General features: G+C 35.3%; 2 protein-coding genes across 2 annotated transcripts; one reads left to right on the top strand and one right to left on the bottom strand.

Annotated features, from left to right (window-relative positions):
• Nucleotides 1-1,068: 1,068 nt before the first annotated feature.
• Nucleotides 1,069-16,685, top strand: LOC116169205 (mitogen-activated protein kinase kinase kinase 10-like; the record flags this gene model as incomplete). Its single annotated transcript, XM_031485234.1, has 9 exons — nucleotides 1,069-1,405; nucleotides 1,551-1,726; nucleotides 1,878-2,049; nucleotides 2,097-2,282; nucleotides 9,135-9,308; nucleotides 9,742-9,774; nucleotides 10,628-10,720; nucleotides 10,773-10,911; nucleotides 14,653-16,685. Coding segments are annotated over 9 exons (2,376 nt in total), but the record flags the coding sequence as incomplete, so codon positions are not given.
• Nucleotides 16,686-18,688: 2,003 nt separating this feature from the next.
• LOC116167861 (mitochondrial inner membrane protease subunit 1) lies at nucleotides 18,689-19,567 on the bottom strand. Its single transcript, XM_031483440.1, has 2 exons — nucleotides 19,409-19,567; nucleotides 18,689-19,360 (listed from the first exon to the last, which is right to left on the bottom strand). The coding sequence occupies exons 1-2, from the start codon at nucleotides 19,508-19,510 to the stop codon at nucleotides 19,013-19,015; spliced, it is 450 nt and encodes a 149-aa protein (XP_031339300.1). The 5' UTR covers nucleotides 19,511-19,567; the 3' UTR covers nucleotides 18,689-19,012.
• Nucleotides 19,568-19,571: the final 4 nt, after the last annotated feature.

Here is a 19,571-nt window from a genome sequence, read left to right as displayed (position 1 = left end):
TTCCTGAGATGCTGTTTTTGAAAGTAAAACGTGCATAACTTTTACATAAGACAACCAATTGGTCTCGCATGGCAAGTTAAACTTTGGGAAAGGGATGGTGGGGGGGGTAAACGCATGTTCTACCCTTCATGGTATTCTAATGAAAGGTCTCATCGAAATAAATTGGTTTGTACAAACTATAACTTTCTCGTGCGACTCTTTTTCGGGATCAGCGAGCGACGGGGCCTGAGGAGGAGGGGGAGTTAAAAATTAATTTTATCTCATTGTATTCTAATTAAAGGTCTCAACGAAAGGAACCGTTTTCTACCAACTACTGCCCTTCTTTCTGTCCTCTTATCAAAGTACGCGGGGAGGGAAGGGGGGGGGGGGGAACTAGTTTTATCCTTCATGGTACTCTAATGAAAAGTCTCAACGAAAGGAATTAATTTCTACCAACCATAGCCCTAAGTTGTTCCAAATTTCAGCTGGGATTAAGGGAAAGGGTTTTACCAGAGCCTACTACTGATTTTACCCATACCTTATGTATTAAGAGTAACATGATTCAGAAAAAAAAATTGCTGAGGCTAGCACAGCCTGCGCATTCTGTCCAAACATTTTTAAGTTCTTCCTTTTTTGTCTAAGAATATGTGTACCAAATTTGGTACATGACGGGTCAACAACCTGACCTTTACCAAACATGTTATCAAATACTCAACAAGTAATGAAAGTATTTGAAATTGTAATTAAAAAATTGAAAAAGTAATTAAAATATTCACAATGTAATCAAAATACTGGAAATGTATTTGAAGGTAGGTACTGAAAAGACTCAAAACGTAATTAAAGTATTGAAAAGGTAATCAAGTAATTAAAAATTCCAGGTGTACACCATATTTAAGGAGTTGTTTCCCCTCGTCTTCGCCTACCAAAAATCAAATGGTAAAAAAGTTACATGAAAATCGAAAAGAGACCACCCAAAAACGTGTAAACTTACCTAGAAGGTTCGTTTTTGAGTGTGTATTTCTCGGTATATTCATAAAACAAGGCATACTAAGGAAATTATTTACTTTTTATAATTAATGCTCTGATTTTCTTACAGTTCTCTTAAGTGAAGAAATTTCAAACGAAGATTTGCAATTTAAAACACTTAAGATTACGGATTTTGGACTTGCGAGGGAAGTTTACAAAACGACAAGGATGTCGCAGGCGGGAACGTACGCATGGATGGCTCCTGAAGTGATTAAGAACTCGACATTTTCAAAGGCGAGTGACATTTGGAGTTACGGAGTACTCTTGTGGGAACTTTTAACCGGAGAAACTCCCTACAAGGGTATAGATACGCTTGCTGTGGCGTACGGCGTTGCGGTCAACAAACTTACCTTACCTATTCCAAGCACGTGTCCTCAACCATGGCGCGATCTTATGGAAGGTAAATTACCCTTCTACTTGTTATCTTAATAGAATACCGGAGTGTGAGGTAATCCCAGATGTATAAATTCTATGGATAGCATACGTAAATTTGACTTGAGAAAAATTAAGAGTGTTCTTGTCATAGTGCTTACATACATTTTCAGCCTGTTGGGAATCGGACCCTCACAGACGACCGACGTTTGAGGAAATTCTGGACGCTTTAGATAACATCGTACACTCTTCTTTTACGCAAACACCACACGAGAGTTTTCATACCATGCAGGAAAATTGGCGGCAAGAAATAGAAGAAGTCCTCTTAGAATTGCGCAGGAAAGAGAAGGTAATTTAGAGAGGTTTACTCATAATTTCTGTTACTTGATTTTCTATCTCATTTATGCTGCGTTATGTAGGCTTGTAAATCGTACGAGGAGGTAATTTACTGACGGTTACGGACTTGCTTGTCATTGTAAATAAAAAAATTGCTTTTTTAGGAGCTGCGATGTAGAGAAGAGGATTTAAATAGAGCTCAGTTGCAGCAGCGGTTGCACGAGGAGCAACTGAGACAGAAAGAGCAAGAACTGCAAGCTCGAGAAATAGATTTGTTAGAGAGAGAGCTGCATTTTATGATTAAGCAACAGACGCCCACACCTAACAAAAGGAAAGGTAGTGTTCTCTTACCTATCGATTTCGCAGATAACGTGTTTATTTAGGGAAGTTCAAGAGGTCAAGACTGAAATTGTTAAAGAAAGAACCCGGAACGAATATTAGTTTTCCATCCGATTTTAGGCATACAATTACGGTGCAGCACACGATAGATAACAAAGCGATTACTGGCGTAATTTCACCTCACAGTCCACCCGGTTCTCCTGCAATACCACGGTTACGTGCTATCGCCCGTAAGTTTTCTACTGTCGACTAATACGAAACGTTAGCATTTGCATGGTATATGAAATTTTTATTGCATGCATAATTTTGTGTTGTATTACAATTCGGTAAATTCTTGAATGAATTTAGTTTTTCACAGTTTTTGGCTTTATCATATCGTGCTGATTTAAAAATACGCATTAGTGTTCGTTCTAAATTGTTACTAAAAAATTGCGTCCTATTTTATTGCAAAATATTTCGTTACGTTATTCTATATGAAATGTTTGTTAATCTAGCATTGCATCTGTGTGGAAAATATTTATGCGTGTAACAAATAGCCCAGTATCATTATTTGCATCAGGTGGGGGTAGTAGGTTTCGTCTTTTTTTCTTGTATGGAACGTGACTGAAATGCAAAATTCAAGTTTTCGTCCCCAGCAGACCCAAGGTCACTGTAAATATTCCAAAAACTGTAATGTCACTTCTTTTGTTTTTTTCCCATTTTGACAATGAAGGAACATGTATCCACCATTTTTGACCTAGAGATACAACTTGGGTGGGTAGAAGGTTTGGTGGTATGGGGAGGGGCACAAACAGGCGACTGAACCTTGTCAAGAAGGTTTAATATAAAATCAACACATATGTTGGTAAGTATTGATACCTATACAGGGTGACACTTTTAAAACTTTCAATGGGCGATATCGTTTTTTATATTAGAGGTATCACAAAATGGCCAAAACCGTTTCGGTAGAATCGAGGGGGAAGCAAAATGGTCGTATAAAGAAGGAACCAACTTCAACCTCGTACCCCCCGCCACCCCCATGCCTAAATTTTGAATTGTGACGTATCACTTGTGATACATCATTGGAAAGCTCTTAAAAACCATACACTGGTACATTTAAACTGCCCATTCACAATTTATTACACTAAAATTTGAACTCCGCAAATAAACAACTTTTATTTAATAAAATGTTCAAAATTTCACTGTTTTGTTCTAAACAATACCACAAACGGTTTTCAAATTCATTTCTAACATTTTTAAACACTTCCCTGGAAAGTGAACGGCACTCCCTGACTATCCGGTAGCGAAGATCATTTATGGAAGCTGGTTCAGTTTTGTACACAACCGATTTTAAATGACCCAAAGAAAGAAATCCAATGGTGTCAGATCTGGAGATCGTGCTGGCCAATCTATAGGACCTCTTCGTCCTATCCACTGTCCCGGAAATTTCTCATCTAAAAATTCACAAACAGCCATAGAGTAATGAGGAGGAGCCCCATCTTGTTGAAAATGTATGAAATCTTCAATCAAATTCATGTTTCCGTCAATTGGATTTATTTGATTCTCTATTTCATGAGTGATCAGAGGCTCGACGGTATTTTGTAGCATGTTTAGGTAAGTATCTCCAGTTAAATTTCCTTCCATAAACAGAGGACCAATAATGCTATCACCTAAGATACCCATACCTGCCCAGACGTTAATTTTTTGGGGCCGTTAAGTATGCCCCTCGCGAAAAAGATGAGGATTTTTATCGTCCCAATACCGGCAGTTATGTTTGTTCACATTTCCATTTACAAAGAATGTACATTCATCACTAAAACAAATGTTTTTCACCAGTTCCGGATTATTTTGAATATTCTCGGTCATTATTTCACAAAATTGGATTCTTCGATCGGAGTCGTCTTCGGTTAGTTCCTGTACAATCTGCATCTTATAAGGGTAGAATTTGTGCACCTTAAGAGTTCGTCGTACAGTTTCTCGCGAAAGTCCGGTCATAGTCGCTGCTTTTCGAATAGATGATGTTGGGTTTGCACCAAAATGACCTAAAACTTCAATCTGAGTAGCTTCATCCATTATTCTTGGTCCGTCTCTTTTCTTATTTTCCACTGACCCAGTTTCTTCAAATTTAGTCACTAACATTGCAACATAAGTGTGACTGACACGTCGTTCTGGGTGTCGGGCATTAAAAACAGCTGCTGTTCTAAATGCAGATCGCGCTTCAGAACCATAGATGAAATGAAAATAATTTCAACTCTTTCGGCTAACGTGTACACCATTATGAAATCTTTAGTTAAATTCAAAATTTGTAATTTTCTTGCCAAGAAATACTAAAAACGAGACTAAAATAATAATAACCGATCAACAAATAAAGCAATAGAAAATTATTATTTACTAAAAATTGCTGTCATTGTTTTTCCAAAGCATCACTAGAGCTAAGAAATTTTTTTTTTATTTCAAACACTGACAAATTCATCAAATACTCAAATTACTCATTTTTATTACATAAATTGTGAATGGGCAGTTTAAATGCACCAGTGTATGGTATTTCTGAAAAGCATTTTTTAAGAGCTTTCCAATGATGTATCACAAGTGATACGTCACAATTCAAAATTTAGGCATGGGGGTGGCGGGGGGTACGAGGTTGAAGTTGGTTCCTTCTTTATACGACCATTTTGCTTCCCCCTCGATTCTACCGAAACGGTTTTGGCCATTTTGTGATACCTCTAATATAAAAAACGATATCGCCCATTGAAAGTTTTAAAAGTGTCACCCTGTATAATGGGTACCCTGGTATCCGTAACGCGTTGGTGACTTTTACTACTAAATGGTTACTAAATACGAGTGTAAGTGTACCCGATATTGATCCTCAACTTGATCAATAGCATTGCTGGGAAATTGGTTTACGTGACATACAAATGAACTTTGGAATCGGCAAATCTAAAACACTTCACAGTTAAAATCATAGATCAAAAACTAGCTCTTAAACATAATCTCATAACAGATAACACATTTTACATACTACAAATACACTCCACAGATAATACACATAAATTATATTGGGATAGGACACTACTCACAGACAAAACTATTGACATTCGTAGACCGTATCTTGTTTGAGACCCCCAAGGGCGGTGAGGATGACCAATAAATCTAGATCTAGAGTGATTGGGCCACTCCACTTTGTGAAGAAGGTGACCACCATCTACAACCACAAATTTAGTTTTTCCTCGCGACTTTTCAATATTAACAGGTTGGAATGCGGCATAAAAAGGGGACTTATTGCCCATCCTCATTTCCTCCTGAGTGAATAGAGACATCGGGAATGGTGAAAGCTTGTACATGAAGAAGTTGTTCAATTGTTTATCCGACTGTTTTAAAACGCACACGTGTGATAGGCTCAATACTCACTTACCTGTTATCAACAGTAACAGTACGAACAGTAGAGGAGGGACACTGCTCTGTTTTTTCGCTTTAATTTAACGTTTTGGAAGTTTTTCCCTACAACCTTCAACATTGCTCCAGTAGTGGGACAAAGCTCCCCTGCTGAAACGGTTCGAGATATTGATTTCAAGTTTAGAGGACTTTAATAAGACATTGTTATACATGTTTCGGAATAAAAAAGAAATTTCTTCATTACCTAATTTTGAGGGCGGCCGCCATCTTGAATTTTTTTTATTGACGACATAGGTCATGCGAAACATCACTCGAAAGCATTTATCCCTTTTTTTTGGAAAATGAAAATATCACGCCTACTGAAATGGTTTGATATACAGTAATCCGGAGCTCGACAGTCCAGCACATCCAGTAGTCTGGCATTTAGCGACACAGCTGATTCACTGTGTAATCCTGTACTCCCACTCTATAATCCAGCACATTATAGAGCTAATTTCAATTAAATTTATTTGTTGCTCATGGTTTAAAAACTTATATTGAGTGTTAATTTTGAACTGCGATCACTTTGACATAATTATTGCTTGTTAGGTGTTCTTTTGTTTCAATGGTAACTTGGATGAATACAAATATTGCAAAAATTTGTGAATGTTCTTATTTTCGCCATATCTCTGCTTAGAAAACGGATATCAAAATGATGCTTTCACTGCTTTTTTCACGTTTTCATCTTAGTTGATAATATCATATAATAATTATAACATTCCATTTGAAATTTTCAAGAAAACTTGCAAAGTTTATGTTAATGTCAAACCGCGCCACTCATCACATTTACTAAAAAGACTATTCGTGTAAAATCTGATTACAAGAAGAGAGCTCTTTCCAATAAGCCCAAAAGTTACATTCAACTCCTTAAAAAAATGCCCCCCTTCCCCCCACCCCTCATTTTATGAGCTAGAGCAATATTTGATGCAAAATTCATACAAGATTGTTGAGGGCCCAAAACAAGAGAGGGATAATAAAATAAAAATAAAATAAATAAAAAAATAAAATAAATAAAATAAATAAAATAAAATGTATGTATTTTTTTATGCATGTTCGTTGGGTATATTTTAGGGAAAAAAATCATTTTCCTGCTTATTACGCCCTCTAGAAACTTAAAAATAATTTCCAGCGATTTCTTTTGGACGCTTTTGTTACCAAAATCTTTTTCCCCAAGCTGTGCATATTAACGGTTGCATAGATATGGCCTATGATCTTTATTAATAGGACATCCTGTACATAAATTTCAGTCAAAGACTTATTCGAACCACTTAAAATTTTGCACACTTATACAGGGTGCTGCAGCATCAAAGACTCCTAGGATCATAAAAAATTTCTCTTCCTAACCCTAGTCTGCTGTGACGAAACAAAACATTACAGCCGTACCGTTCTAGAATATTTTTAAGAAAGATTTCCGGACCCACGGATTAGCTGTGAGGGCCCAGTGAGGTGGCCACCAAGATCGCCAGACCACACTTCCCTTGATTTCTTCCTACATCAAGAATAAGGTATACAGGACGGTATCAATTACTGCCGAGGACATGCGGGAGATACTTTTATTTTGAGTAAACAACATGGTAACCATGTTTTATATAATTTGTTAAACAGATGGCAAACTTGGGTTAAAAAAAACACTTCTACAAATCTTTTTTTCTCTGAAATTTTCTTACGGAATGTGTGGTTTTGTTTGTATCAGTGGGAACTTGTGACAGTGGAAGAGATCTTGGCCTGTGTCTTAATTCAAAACTTAACCCCTGGCGCGATTAAATTTCTCTCTAAAAAAAAATTTGAAAAACTGTCAGAAAAGGAACAAAGGTTATAACAGCGAAATCGTTAAGACTTATAACACTACATAAAAAAATAAGTACTTTGGAAGTACTTTCCAAATCTGCAATAAAATATGGGTAGTCCATTAAATAAAACGCAAGTTTGATACACCACTGGAATACAGCACGCTCCTGGTGATTAAAAATATTTTAGAAATATGGCGACGGTAATTGTACAATGTATGTATGGCTGTAACTTTTGAACTAGTAGTCCAATCGTGGAACTGTTTGAAATTGTCGATTCTACAGGTCACATTATATAAGAAAATTTTTTCCCGGGTCGATCTGAGACAATTTTTTTTTCGTGCCTGAAAAAAAGGCAATGTATAACCTTCCTTTTTTACCAAAAATCGACTACACCAAAATTTCTCGGGAAAACACTTTTTCTTATTAATTTTGGGGCGTAGAATCCAAAACATTTCGTACTTTTTCGATTAGACTTCTCAATCAAAAGTTATAGACTAGAAACCAATTTCGAAAAAAAATTCAAAGGGCTGTAACTTTTGAACTAGTAGCCCAATCTTGGAACTGTTTGAAATTATGGATTCTACAGGCCACATTCTATAAGAAAATTTTTTTCCGGGTCGATCTGAGATAATTTTTTTTTCGGGGCTCAAAAAAAGGCAGTGTATAACCTTCCTTTTTTACCAAAAATCGACTACACCAAAATTTCTCGGGAAAACACTTTTTCTTATTAATTTTGGTGCGTAGAATCCAAAACAATTCGTACTTTTTCGATCAGACTTCTCAATCAAAAGTTATAGACTAGAAACCAATTTCGAAAGAAAATTCAAAAACTTCTCAATCAAAAGTTATAGACTAGAAACAAATTCGAAAGAAAATTCAAAGGGCTGTAACTTTTGAACTCGTAGCCCAATCTTGGAACTGTTTGAAATTATGAATTCTACAGACCAGGTTCTATAAGAAAAAATTTTTTCCGGGTCGATCTGAGACAATTTTTTTTCGGGGCAAAAAAAAGGGCAGTTCCTTCCTTTTTTCCAAAAATCGACTACACCAAAATTTCTCGGGAAAACACTTTTTCTTATTAATTTTGGGGCGTAGAATCCAAAACAATTCGTACTTTTTCGATTAGACTTCTCAATGCTCTTTTTTCAGTATCTTTTATGGTAAGGAATTATGATCCGAGGGGTCTTAGATGCTACACCCTGTGTATTGTCAGTGACTGAGTTTTGGAACTATTAAAAAATGATTTGATGGTTTTTTGGGGTTTTCACAGAAAAAATACCCAGCCAAGTTTAATTTACAAAATATTTTTTTCAATTCGAGGGGTGTAGGGGGAGGGCTCTCATTTACACTGTTTGTATATCATCGATGTAAATGTTTGCTAAATACAGTGGCTAAATAAATTATGTACCTATTTCAATTTCAATCGACTGGTTGAGAACATTGACTTTCTCCATACCACTAAACCCTCCCCGTACTCGGTTTAAAATGTTCTCTTCATGGACCCATATCAGACAAGTTATGAAAGAACCAATCAGATGTGTAACCGTAAGAGACAGCTTGCCCTCTTAGTCAAATACTACCCCCACTTGATGCAACTTGGACTCTCATTTTCATGACCAGGTTACTGGGGTAAAAATACTTACTTTTTGGGATTTGCGGCTCACTTTTCTATACTTCAAAAGATTAACAAGCATCACATCGAACACTACTACGTATGTAGTTAAATATTTGCAAAATTTTTATTTCATTATTGCATGTTTTAAAAAACGTCGGATAATCGAAATAATGGCAAAAGAAGAGAGGTATGAAAGAGGTATAAATGCTGAAAAACTTTATGGAAAATAATTGTAGGGCACAGATGGGTGTATTATTCTCTTACAGTGCCTGCGGACGGAGTAAAAGGGAAGACTTGGGGTCCTAGTACCTGTCATCAACGTGAAAGAGGTCAAATTCCTTTATTGCGCCCCACTCAAAGACCGGGCGGTATTTGGTCAAAAAGTGCTCCAAACTTGGATAAACCAAGGACTCTACTGAGCAGGCCTACACATGATATAGGTAACACAACACCTACAACTCCTGATAATAAAATTATTGGTGATAAAGGTGATAACAATTATACTTCCACTCTCCAGTTTGTTAAAAGTAAAGTAACCGCTTTTGCATTGTCAGAGTTTAAGCCATTTCGAAGTTCTTCGCGTAATAATAGTTATCCCGCAAATAATGCTTCTTTAACGCCAAGTTCTCTGTTGATGGGGCAAAATCGGCTCAGTCGGTCTATTGGGAATATAAGTGAATCACATTACGATACTGTGTTTAGCACTAGAGCTTTTGTAATTGCTAAAGGGGTTAACAATAATAACTCTGTCAGTTTTGCGAAAAATTATGCTAGCTTAAGTGATGTTCATGACGATACCGAAAATTTGCTTAAAGATTAAACTGATTTATGGGAAAAATAGTATTTTATTTTTATACAAAATTTTTTATCAAGGTATATCTGAGGACAATCTCCACAACATTGTCTGTAAGTTAACTAAAAGCAATAAAACATAAATTTTTATGTTAAGTTTTAAGCACAGTAGCTTGTATTTTTTTTCTTAGTTTCACGTACTTTATTTCAGCTTCTGCAAGTTTTTATTTCTTTATGTAGATTGATTTTATTATATTAATTGTAGTTATATTAGGTTTTAATGCTATGAATGTTAATTTTTAATTACGAACTTATAAGGAAGAGTGATCAATGTCATTTGTCTCTGCTGCAATGTTGGAGTGATTTGAAATTTATGCTTACGTACACTTAAATTTCAACTTGCACTCCTCCTGTCAAAAACATTGAACACTCTGATGTTATGCTGCTTGAACACATTCGTTTTTAATTTGTGTAGATGAATATTTCTGTGTTTAAAAAGTAGTTCACATATTTTTTTAAATACAGAGTTCAAGTTGTTTAATTTGTGGTGATGGTGTTACTACATGTATGAATTTTTAAAATAAACAGACTCCTAGCATTTTTTAACTACGTATTTTATTTTTTGAATATAAGCATGACCTAAGGATTTGCATTCCATTATTTTTTATGTATAATTAATGAAGGTGAAGTTTCTTATTTTTAACGTCTATATTTTCAAGATTTTAATTCAATTTGTACTAATGGGGTTGTTGTGTTAACTTATATACTTCATAACAAGGTTACCCTATACTTTAATTACAGCGTAAGTCGCCTTAATTTGTGTTCTCAATTTTATTTAATTATTTTAAGAAACTCGGCGACTTTCGCTGTGCATTAAAGGATTTCTTCTTTCCTCCTAATGTAGCTTGTATTTTATTTTACACCAAAAATAAGAGAGAGCTAGAGTGTTGTATGTTTGGGTTAACAGATTTCGTACCCCCTGAGGATTGGGGTCCCGAATATCCAATACCTGGCACCGTCAGAAACAATGTGCCAATGCCGACGTTATATAGTGCCGATGGTGAGTATCAATCTTAGATTATAGTCGATATCTAAGTGGAATTATATGACAGGTTTAAAATCGAGGCATAAACTGAGTGTAATCGAGTTGGTTTTGTACAACATGGCTGCCTTATTAGCGGGAGTTGCGACTGGATATGACGTGCGGTTGTCAAATGTATCGCCGGTACATCCAAGATTACAACCAAATAGGTAATGTAACTGGTATTATGTGACAGTGTTCAATTGTTGTGTGAAATGTAATTTTTTGTTAATGTCAACATGCATGTAAAGATGGATTCAGAAAATTGTGGCACATTCTATGCGCTTTGCTAATGTTTTATATGTGCGTGCAATAGTCAGTAAACGATAGCCAGGACATTAGTACTCTGTAGCATCGTTTGAGTACTATTCTAAAATGACAAAACAAAATTGCCACCTATTAGAATGCTGATATTTTGATGTGCTGTCTGGCGGTTTTTTTTAAGGTAGCCAGTACACTGGATATTGATAACCAACACATTAATATGCATGAAAAATTGGCTGTCAACTCTCCTTTGGAAGTTGAAGTACGATTTCCGATGTAAACAAAAATTTCAAAGGGGACTTGACAGGAACTCATTTTTGATTGCATAGCACTTCTTAGGTGCTGAATATGTACCGGGTGACCCAATAAGACTGTTCCTCGGCCATATCTCGAGAACCGTTCGTCATATGACTTAGGGGTAAAAAAATTATTGGGTAAATCGGTGATGAAGAATCGCTGGAAAATATTTTCAAGTTCTAAAAAGGACCAACAGAGGGCGTAACTGCCATCTTAAATTTCGCACAATAAACTAAAAAAAAATTTTTCACATTTTTAAAGAGAACCAGTTTATCATTTTCGTAAAACAAAAACTCAGTTATTTCAAAAACAAAGATGGCGTGGGGCGTTCATTTGTTTTTGCAATAACCTTTTTTAACTTCTTAACGGCCCCAGAGAGTTTTTTAGGTTCTCCAGTATCAGGTGATCGGGAGTAGTTTGTAATGTTTCTTTTTCCTGGTCTAGTGTGAGTCCCACGCCCCTGCCTAACTCCTCTGCCAATAGCAATCCTCATTGCGACTTTCTGTCCCACATAGAGACCATTTGATAAGCTTTCCTTTTGTCCAATCTACCCCGTTTTTTAAATACAGTAATCTGGCAGATATGGGACCGGGGTATTGCCGGATTATTGGAAGTCCATAAATAAAAACACTTAAAATACACAAAACAAGTGTTTTATTGTGCCAAAGCAACTAATAAAAAAGTATTTTAGAATCACAAATGTCATACTCAACAATTATCTCTAAGAAATAATATTTTTACAGTGCAGTACCAAACTAAACAATGAAAAATAAGTTTCAGTAATATATCTCAACTTAAATCCCCCGCCACGCCGGGTAAATGGAGTGTCGTATTGGCGTAGTGCCGGTTTATAAAGAGTCCACTGTATTGTTTTTAATCTTTTCCATTTTACACAATAAAATGCCTCCCATAAACTCCTTTCAGCCATCCTCTGCGATATACAGAGCGGACATTTTGCCTGGAACACTGTATATATCTTCAAAACAAAATTTTTTTAAAAGACCATGGTATCCCAAATTATTAAAAAAATGCTACAATTATAGAAGATCTTAAATTTTCATACAAATCAGCCTACTTTGATTTTTTCAACAGCATCCAATACTTTTGAAATCATTTGTAACAAAAATCAAAGCAGGCTGATTTGCATAGGAATTGAAAGTCTACCATGTAATAATAATAATGACGTTTATTTCCACATAATAGCAAAACCAAATAAATTTAAAAATGGAAATAAAGTTGAAATATAATTATACGGGAAACGGGACTACATTCAGTGTTATTTACAAGCCTGTTCTTCTATGTAACCCGAATTCGTTACAAGCAAAATTAAATATAAGTTCTCAGGAATATATTACTAGTAAATAAAAAAGAATATCTGTCAAGCGGATATGTCTAATATGTGATTGTTTTTTACACCATTTACTGATTTTTAAATTGTTCTCAAGTTAATGAAAAAATCAAAGTAGGCTGTATGAAAATAACTTTTAGTTCTAAACAATTTTTTTTAATACAATTTGACTATATTTGCTAAAATAAAGACAGTTTACTCTTGACTAATTTTTAGATTCGACAAAAAAACACCCTGTAAATTAATTGATTTGATCAAGTAGGTGCGATCCTCAGAACATGAAGATACAGCTCTAAAAAAATTGTCCTATACACCTTATGTGCACTCAATCTGTGGACGGACTATATACAGGCTGTTTCACGCAACCTGTTACCTAAAATTATTAATTACAGCTATTAATGATTTAAATCAGCAAATTTGTATACCAACATGCTCTATCAAAAGAAATTACCTGTCATGATCGTTTCACTTCCGGTTGTACTTTCTTGTTTTAAATGGAACACCCCATATCTTATTGAATTTTGGAAATCTACATGAAAATCTACGTCGTTTGATACCACATTTCCCTATACCTAGCATCAACGGTTTTCAAGTAATTCAAAATTTTTGACGTTTGCGTTTTTTAGCGCTGACTTGTCCACTGACTTGATGCTACATGAAAATGATTTAAATTTTTATCGCCCTTCTACAGAGTGTTTTAAAATTAATGGTCAATTATTATATTCCCATACCTATCTGTGATGGTTTCCATTTTATTTAAGATTTTCTAAAATTGTGACCATTATATTATATGCATAAGGTTCTTAGTAGGTCTTGAAATAAACGCGTTAGCAGATCTGACAGATAACTCTTTTTCGGTTATAATTGTTCGTTATTCATGGTAGTTAATATCACTAAGTTCCTATATACTTTAATGAATACAAATTTAAATAAAGATGGAATCAAAAACAGAAGCAAGCCATGATAACAAATAACAAAATAAAAAACAAACATCAAATTGAGGTTTTTTTCAATGCATAATGGCATCCTCTGATTAACTCCGTTGATAGTCTCATCTCGAATTCCTAGTCCATTTCATCAAAAGCTCTTCTCACCCTAATTTGCAGTTCTTCACGAGAATGAACTGATGTAACTTTGTTTTTTATAAGACCCCGGCATTATATCTGGAGATCTAGAAAACCAATAGCGCGCCCTACCTGATGCACTTGTCTTCAAAAATGTTCAAATACATTAAGCATCACGGGTAGAATGACTTGGCGCTCCGTCAAGTTGAAACCAGTAGCTTTTCCCGGGTAATGTTTTCAAGGATGGTACAATGACATCTACTAACGCGTTTATTTCAAGGCCTCCTGAGTAGATTATGCATATAAGGTTCACCATTTTAGAAAATCTTAAAACGAAAACCATAACAGATAGGTATAGGACATGTAATAATTAATCAATGCAGAATTTTCTTTCCACATTTCAAATGCAAAACAATAAAGCAGGTTTCATTAGAAAAAATCAATTTTAGAGTATTTAGACCATTAATTTTAGAACACCCTGTAGAAGAAGGGCGATCAAAATTTAAATCATGCGGATGTAGTACCACGTCAGTATTGTTGTTTTGGCAGACTTTTTGAAATTCTAGTCAACGGAGCCATAGGTACAGGGCGCTAAAAAAAAGCAGTCAAACGTCAAAAATTTTGAAAAATCTTCAATAACTTTAAAACCGTTGATGCTAGGTATAGGGAAATGTGGTATCAAACGATGTAGATTTTCATGTAGAATTCGAAAATGCAATAAAATATAGGGTGTTCTATTTAAAATAAGAAAGTTGCTATTCACTTCCGGTAATGATAATATTTTCCTTCGATAGAGCATAAAAAACTATGCTGGTATGCAAATTTTAAGATTTAAATTATTAATGGAAGTCTAAATACTGCTAGGTTTGTATGAAACAGCCTGTATATGTTCGTTATAATTCCTTGGGTGATTAATTGGTTGAAATGTATCTTTTTAGGTCAGAAGTTAATTACGAATATCAACAGTGGAGACCTGCTGCAGAAAACCTCGAATATGAATACTCCTCGTCTAGTGGATACAATCACAACACTTACCACGGCCCTACAAAGCACTACAGACCGATGTTGACCACCTCCCAATTAATGAATTTGCAGTACGAAGATCAGAAACCGTTACGATTCACAGATTCCCCTCAGCACCATTCCACTCACATTACGCCCAATCCATCGCCCAGAAGAAAGTCCAGTTCTACCAGCAACGACGGCTCCGAGCAATTGTATACTCCATATGATCGCGGTGCTACTATATACATACCGGGAGATTACCATGGCTGTCGTAATGACAGTATACGTTGCTTAGGATGTGTTGGCATAGACAAACCATTTTTAAGTGTTTATGGGCATAATGACCATAATTATGGTGGATATGGTTCTGACTATAGTGGTTCAACCACTATGTACGGTTACGGTACCGATTACGCTTATGATAATCCTAGTAGTTTAAGTAGTCATAGTAGCACAAGAACACCTCAAAGAGTCGCTTTGCTTGTGCATAAGCGTACACCATCTAACGTTTCGAATGCTAGTTCTACAACTACAAGTGGTTCAAATGTAAACCCTAGTTTTCGTTTAGAAGACGAATGCAATTATACACCCACACATTACCTTAGGACACAACCAATAGACTACGAGTACACTTTGTCCTTTTCAAGACAAAGTTCTTACGATTCCACAAATGTAGAGAGACCAACTACTTTAGAGACTGGCAGCGTTACAAAATTACGTTCTAGCTTGAAGAGAAACAATTATCAAGGGGGTCAAGGACAATCGGGCGGTAACACACCCACAAATCCAACCCCACCTGATAGTTTAACAAGTGACGACAGTTCATACGTGTCTGCAAAAGATAGTAATAGTTCTGTAAGTCGCGTTCGATTCTCGCCGACAACTCTGATCGATCTACCCGTCCAGGGGCAGATCCAAGATACAACTGTACCTCTTCAAGCTCGTAGAACCAGACAGAGGCCGTCGATAGCAGATTTGGAACGAGACTTTACGACATAAGTTAGTGAATGTTTATTTCTAAGTCATTTTAGTAGATTGCCTTCAAATGCTACGTCGTCAATATTTGATTTAATACTTAATGTCGGTTTCGTGTATTGCGGACAGTATTTCTTCACTTACAGTGAAGGGTGGTAGGAATTAAAGAAGTCAAATCTCTATACGTATGCTTGTTCAATTTCGATGACATCACAGGACTTTAGGCTAAAGTTTTTCTTTTGAAGAGTATTAGATTGTATTATAAATGAAGCCAAATGCTCAACCCAGTCTGCAAATTAAATGTGATAGAAATCACAATCCATAGTGCCTAGTTTTAGATGTGCAAATAAAATTTGAAACTGATAAGTTTATAGTCATTCTTGTGCAATTTTATTTTCAATTTTTTATGTAAAAATTCTATATTTTATCACAATTTCTAAGCCTTAATTCGTTAAACCAATGTACAAAAAATAAAATTATAATAAATGTAAAAGCACAACTTATAATAATATTTTTGCCATATTTTTTACAAATTAGTTTATAATTTACTAGCTTTAACTAAAATGTAGTTTAAAACTGAACTCTATCCGGTGTTATGTAATAAACTGAGGTTTTTTATCGGAACAGAAAGACTGGTAGACATTCCATTTGGTGTGCTTTGATACTTGCACAAGTTGATTAAGGTAAATCGGTTGATAATAGCACCGGTTCAAGTCAAAAAGTACTCAATTTAAATAATGATTGCGGCCATCATTAAAATTATATACATACAACTACAGTCAGTATTGATTTTGTACTAGTAGCTGTACTACTGTAAATATATTATAAATAATGTAGGTAATTAAACATGTGGCTTCCATTTGGCGAAGTATAATGTTTAAATATTTATTGAAAATGTATAATACATTCCAGATATCTTTATCACGAGAAAGATTAATACTCAAAATGTGTGAATACTGTAACAATTGATTCAAAATATAATTTTTCAAAAGATTTTACATTTTCTATTTATTCCGGGCCTTTTGTAACAGTGCTCAGGAGCATTATTGTTTTTTAGAATTCGCCTGTAACTTTTAATGTAGTCCTTGTATCTACTAAACCAGTTGTTTCCAGCATGCGGAAGACCGTGGATCACTTGGTTGGAAGTATAATGGGTAGGTACCTCCTTAGAATTTTGTTCAGGAGGATACAATACAAGTTTATGACATCCAAATAATGTTTCTAAAGTGATTGTTCAGATTTTTAACAATTTTCTTGGCCGACCGCCATTTTAAGTGTGTTGCTGTGTGCAGTGGTGTACACTCCACTAAACTACACTACCCCCAGAATACCTGTTCAGCTAGCCCAAACAAATTGAAATTGGAATATAATTTTTCTCGTACACTTTCGCCATCAGTCACAAAAAAGTCTAAATATAATAATAGCCATTTATTGAGGAAAACAGAAAACATAATAATCATCAATCTAACAAAAACATGTACTTAATCCTAAAAAGGCCGAAGTTCAGATTGGTATAACTAACGTAGTACCATCTGTTCTATTACTTAACGCTATTTGGTACACTTGGTTTCGAAAATTCCAAAGAATTTATTACACAAATTTTGATCACCACCTGAAATATGGATATGAAAAGAAAAATCTATGCGCATCTCACAATGGGTTCGAATAAACACGATTAATTGATTGCCAATAACAACAATTTATACCGAAACGCATCAAACAATTCAAAAAAATGTACAAATTACGCCTCATACGCAGTCGTTCGATAATTAAAAAGTCTTAAAATTACTAGTTTTTTCTTTTTTAATTAATCTGGTCGTTTATTTATTTATTTATTATCCCTCTCTTGTTTTTGGGCCCTCAACAGGCATGCGCCCAATTACAGAGTGACCCGCATAATGCTATTTAGAGGTGCCTATGCAGAAGGTCTTAAGATGGTCTATACTACTCCGGTATTTACCTTACGACTTAGGAAAACCTAATTCGGAGTAGCCGGTAGAATGCTCGGAACTGGTCTAAGGTAATTTCCATCTCCGCCACAGATGAAAAATTCACCTCAACCCAGGTTCGAACACCCGACCTCCGGATTTATAACCCAATGCTCTTACCACTGAGCCATAAATCCGATTAGTCGTGAAATGGTGATTTTATCAAAAACACTTGCTGACAGTTTTCATTAGTTTAGACCACAATGTTTCATCCCCAAGAGAGGAAACGCCCATTCTGACCTTCGTATGTTTCTTAAGAAAGATTTTTGACCTATGTAGTCAGTTGCATACTTATCCACAGCACGTTAAAGCTGTACCTTTGTGCTGTACAAATCAAAAGTTATAGACTAGAAACAAATTTCGAAAGAAAATTCAAAGGGCTGTAACTTTTGAACTAGTAGCCCAATCTTGGAACTGTTTGAAATTATGGATTCTACAGGCCACATTTTATAAGAAAATTTTTTCCGGGTCGATCTGAGACAATTTTTTTTTCGGGACTCAAAAAAAGGCAGTGTATAACCTTCCTTTTTTACCAAAAATCGACTGCACCAAAATTTCTCGAGAAAACACTTTTTCTTATTAATTTTGGTGCGTAGAATCCAAAACAATTCGTACTTTTTCGATCAGACTTCTCAATGAAAAGTTATAGACTAGAAACCAATTTCGAAAAAAAATTCAAAGGGCTGTAACTTTTGAACTAGTAGCCCAATCTTGAAACTGTTTGAAATTATGGATTCTACAGGCCACATTCTATAAGAAAATTTTTTTCCGGGTCGATCTGAGACAATTTTTTTTTCGAGCCTCAAAAAAAGGCAGTGTACAACCTTCCTTTTTTACCAAAAATCGACTACAGCAAAATTTCTCGGGAAAACACTTTTTCTTATTAATTTTGGTGAGTAGAATCCAAAACAATTCGTACTTTTTCGATTAGACTTCTCAATAAAAAGTTATAGACTAGAAACAAATTTTTTCGAAACGAGTAACGTTAACTGATTTAACATACAAGTAATGTAAAACATTTTATTTCATACTGCTCGTTTTTTTATTAAAATGCCATACAATTTTTGAATAGAATGTGTACGCATTCAAATGAAAGCAAAAGTCGATCACTTTTTCAACAAGGAGACTGAACACACTATCAAAATGAATAGTCCACTTACGACAGTCTCATACATAAGGTTGGGTCTGAAACTTATGAGTCTTGTGCTAAATCTATTCCTGTAGGTCTACAGGTATGAAATATGGGATTCCCTACTTCCCAGCATATTGATCGGAAATTTTGTTCAAGAGTACCTACCACTGAATTTATAATTTCCAGTATCAATTATATTTATACAAAACTACCAATGTGCTTAAAAGGCCATATTACAAACATAGCTCTACTACAAATTAATCCTAAAGGAACTGGTCCGTAAGCTCTAGAATCGGACGAATTTTCTCTATTATCCCCTTCTAACCATACGTGAGCCGGTGGGACCGTTTGTGACGTCGTGAAACCCGTTTTTATCTTATCCCCCGGTAACCCGACGACCCGTTTACAAATGTATTGCTTGGGATTCGTCGGACACTTGGCAATAATGACATCGCCTCTACTTATATACCTAAAGCGGGGTGATAAGTGTTCGATAAAGACAATATCATCCGAGTATACAGTAGGTTCCATTGATCTTCCCGAGCACTGAAATATTTCATACACAAAAAGAATGAGGTTATGCAGGTTTAGTACCATAACAATATCTCCCAAATATTTAGACACGCAGTGTACAACACAGCCGTATTGAATTATGTATCCGACAGTTTTAATTAATTTGCTGGTCAATGATTTCATATTTTTTGAGAATTATTTAATTCCCCACACGAACGGTTGGCGACCCTGAAGTGTGCGACAA

Source organism: Photinus pyralis, unplaced genomic scaffold, assembly GCF_008802855.1.
Source record: "Photinus pyralis isolate 1611_PpyrPB1 unplaced genomic scaffold, Ppyr1.3 Ppyr1.4_LG4, whole genome shotgun sequence".
NCBI classification, from domain to species: Eukaryota; Metazoa; Arthropoda; class Insecta; order Coleoptera; family Lampyridae; genus Photinus; species Photinus pyralis.
This window is presented reverse-complemented; position numbering and strand designations above follow the sequence as displayed.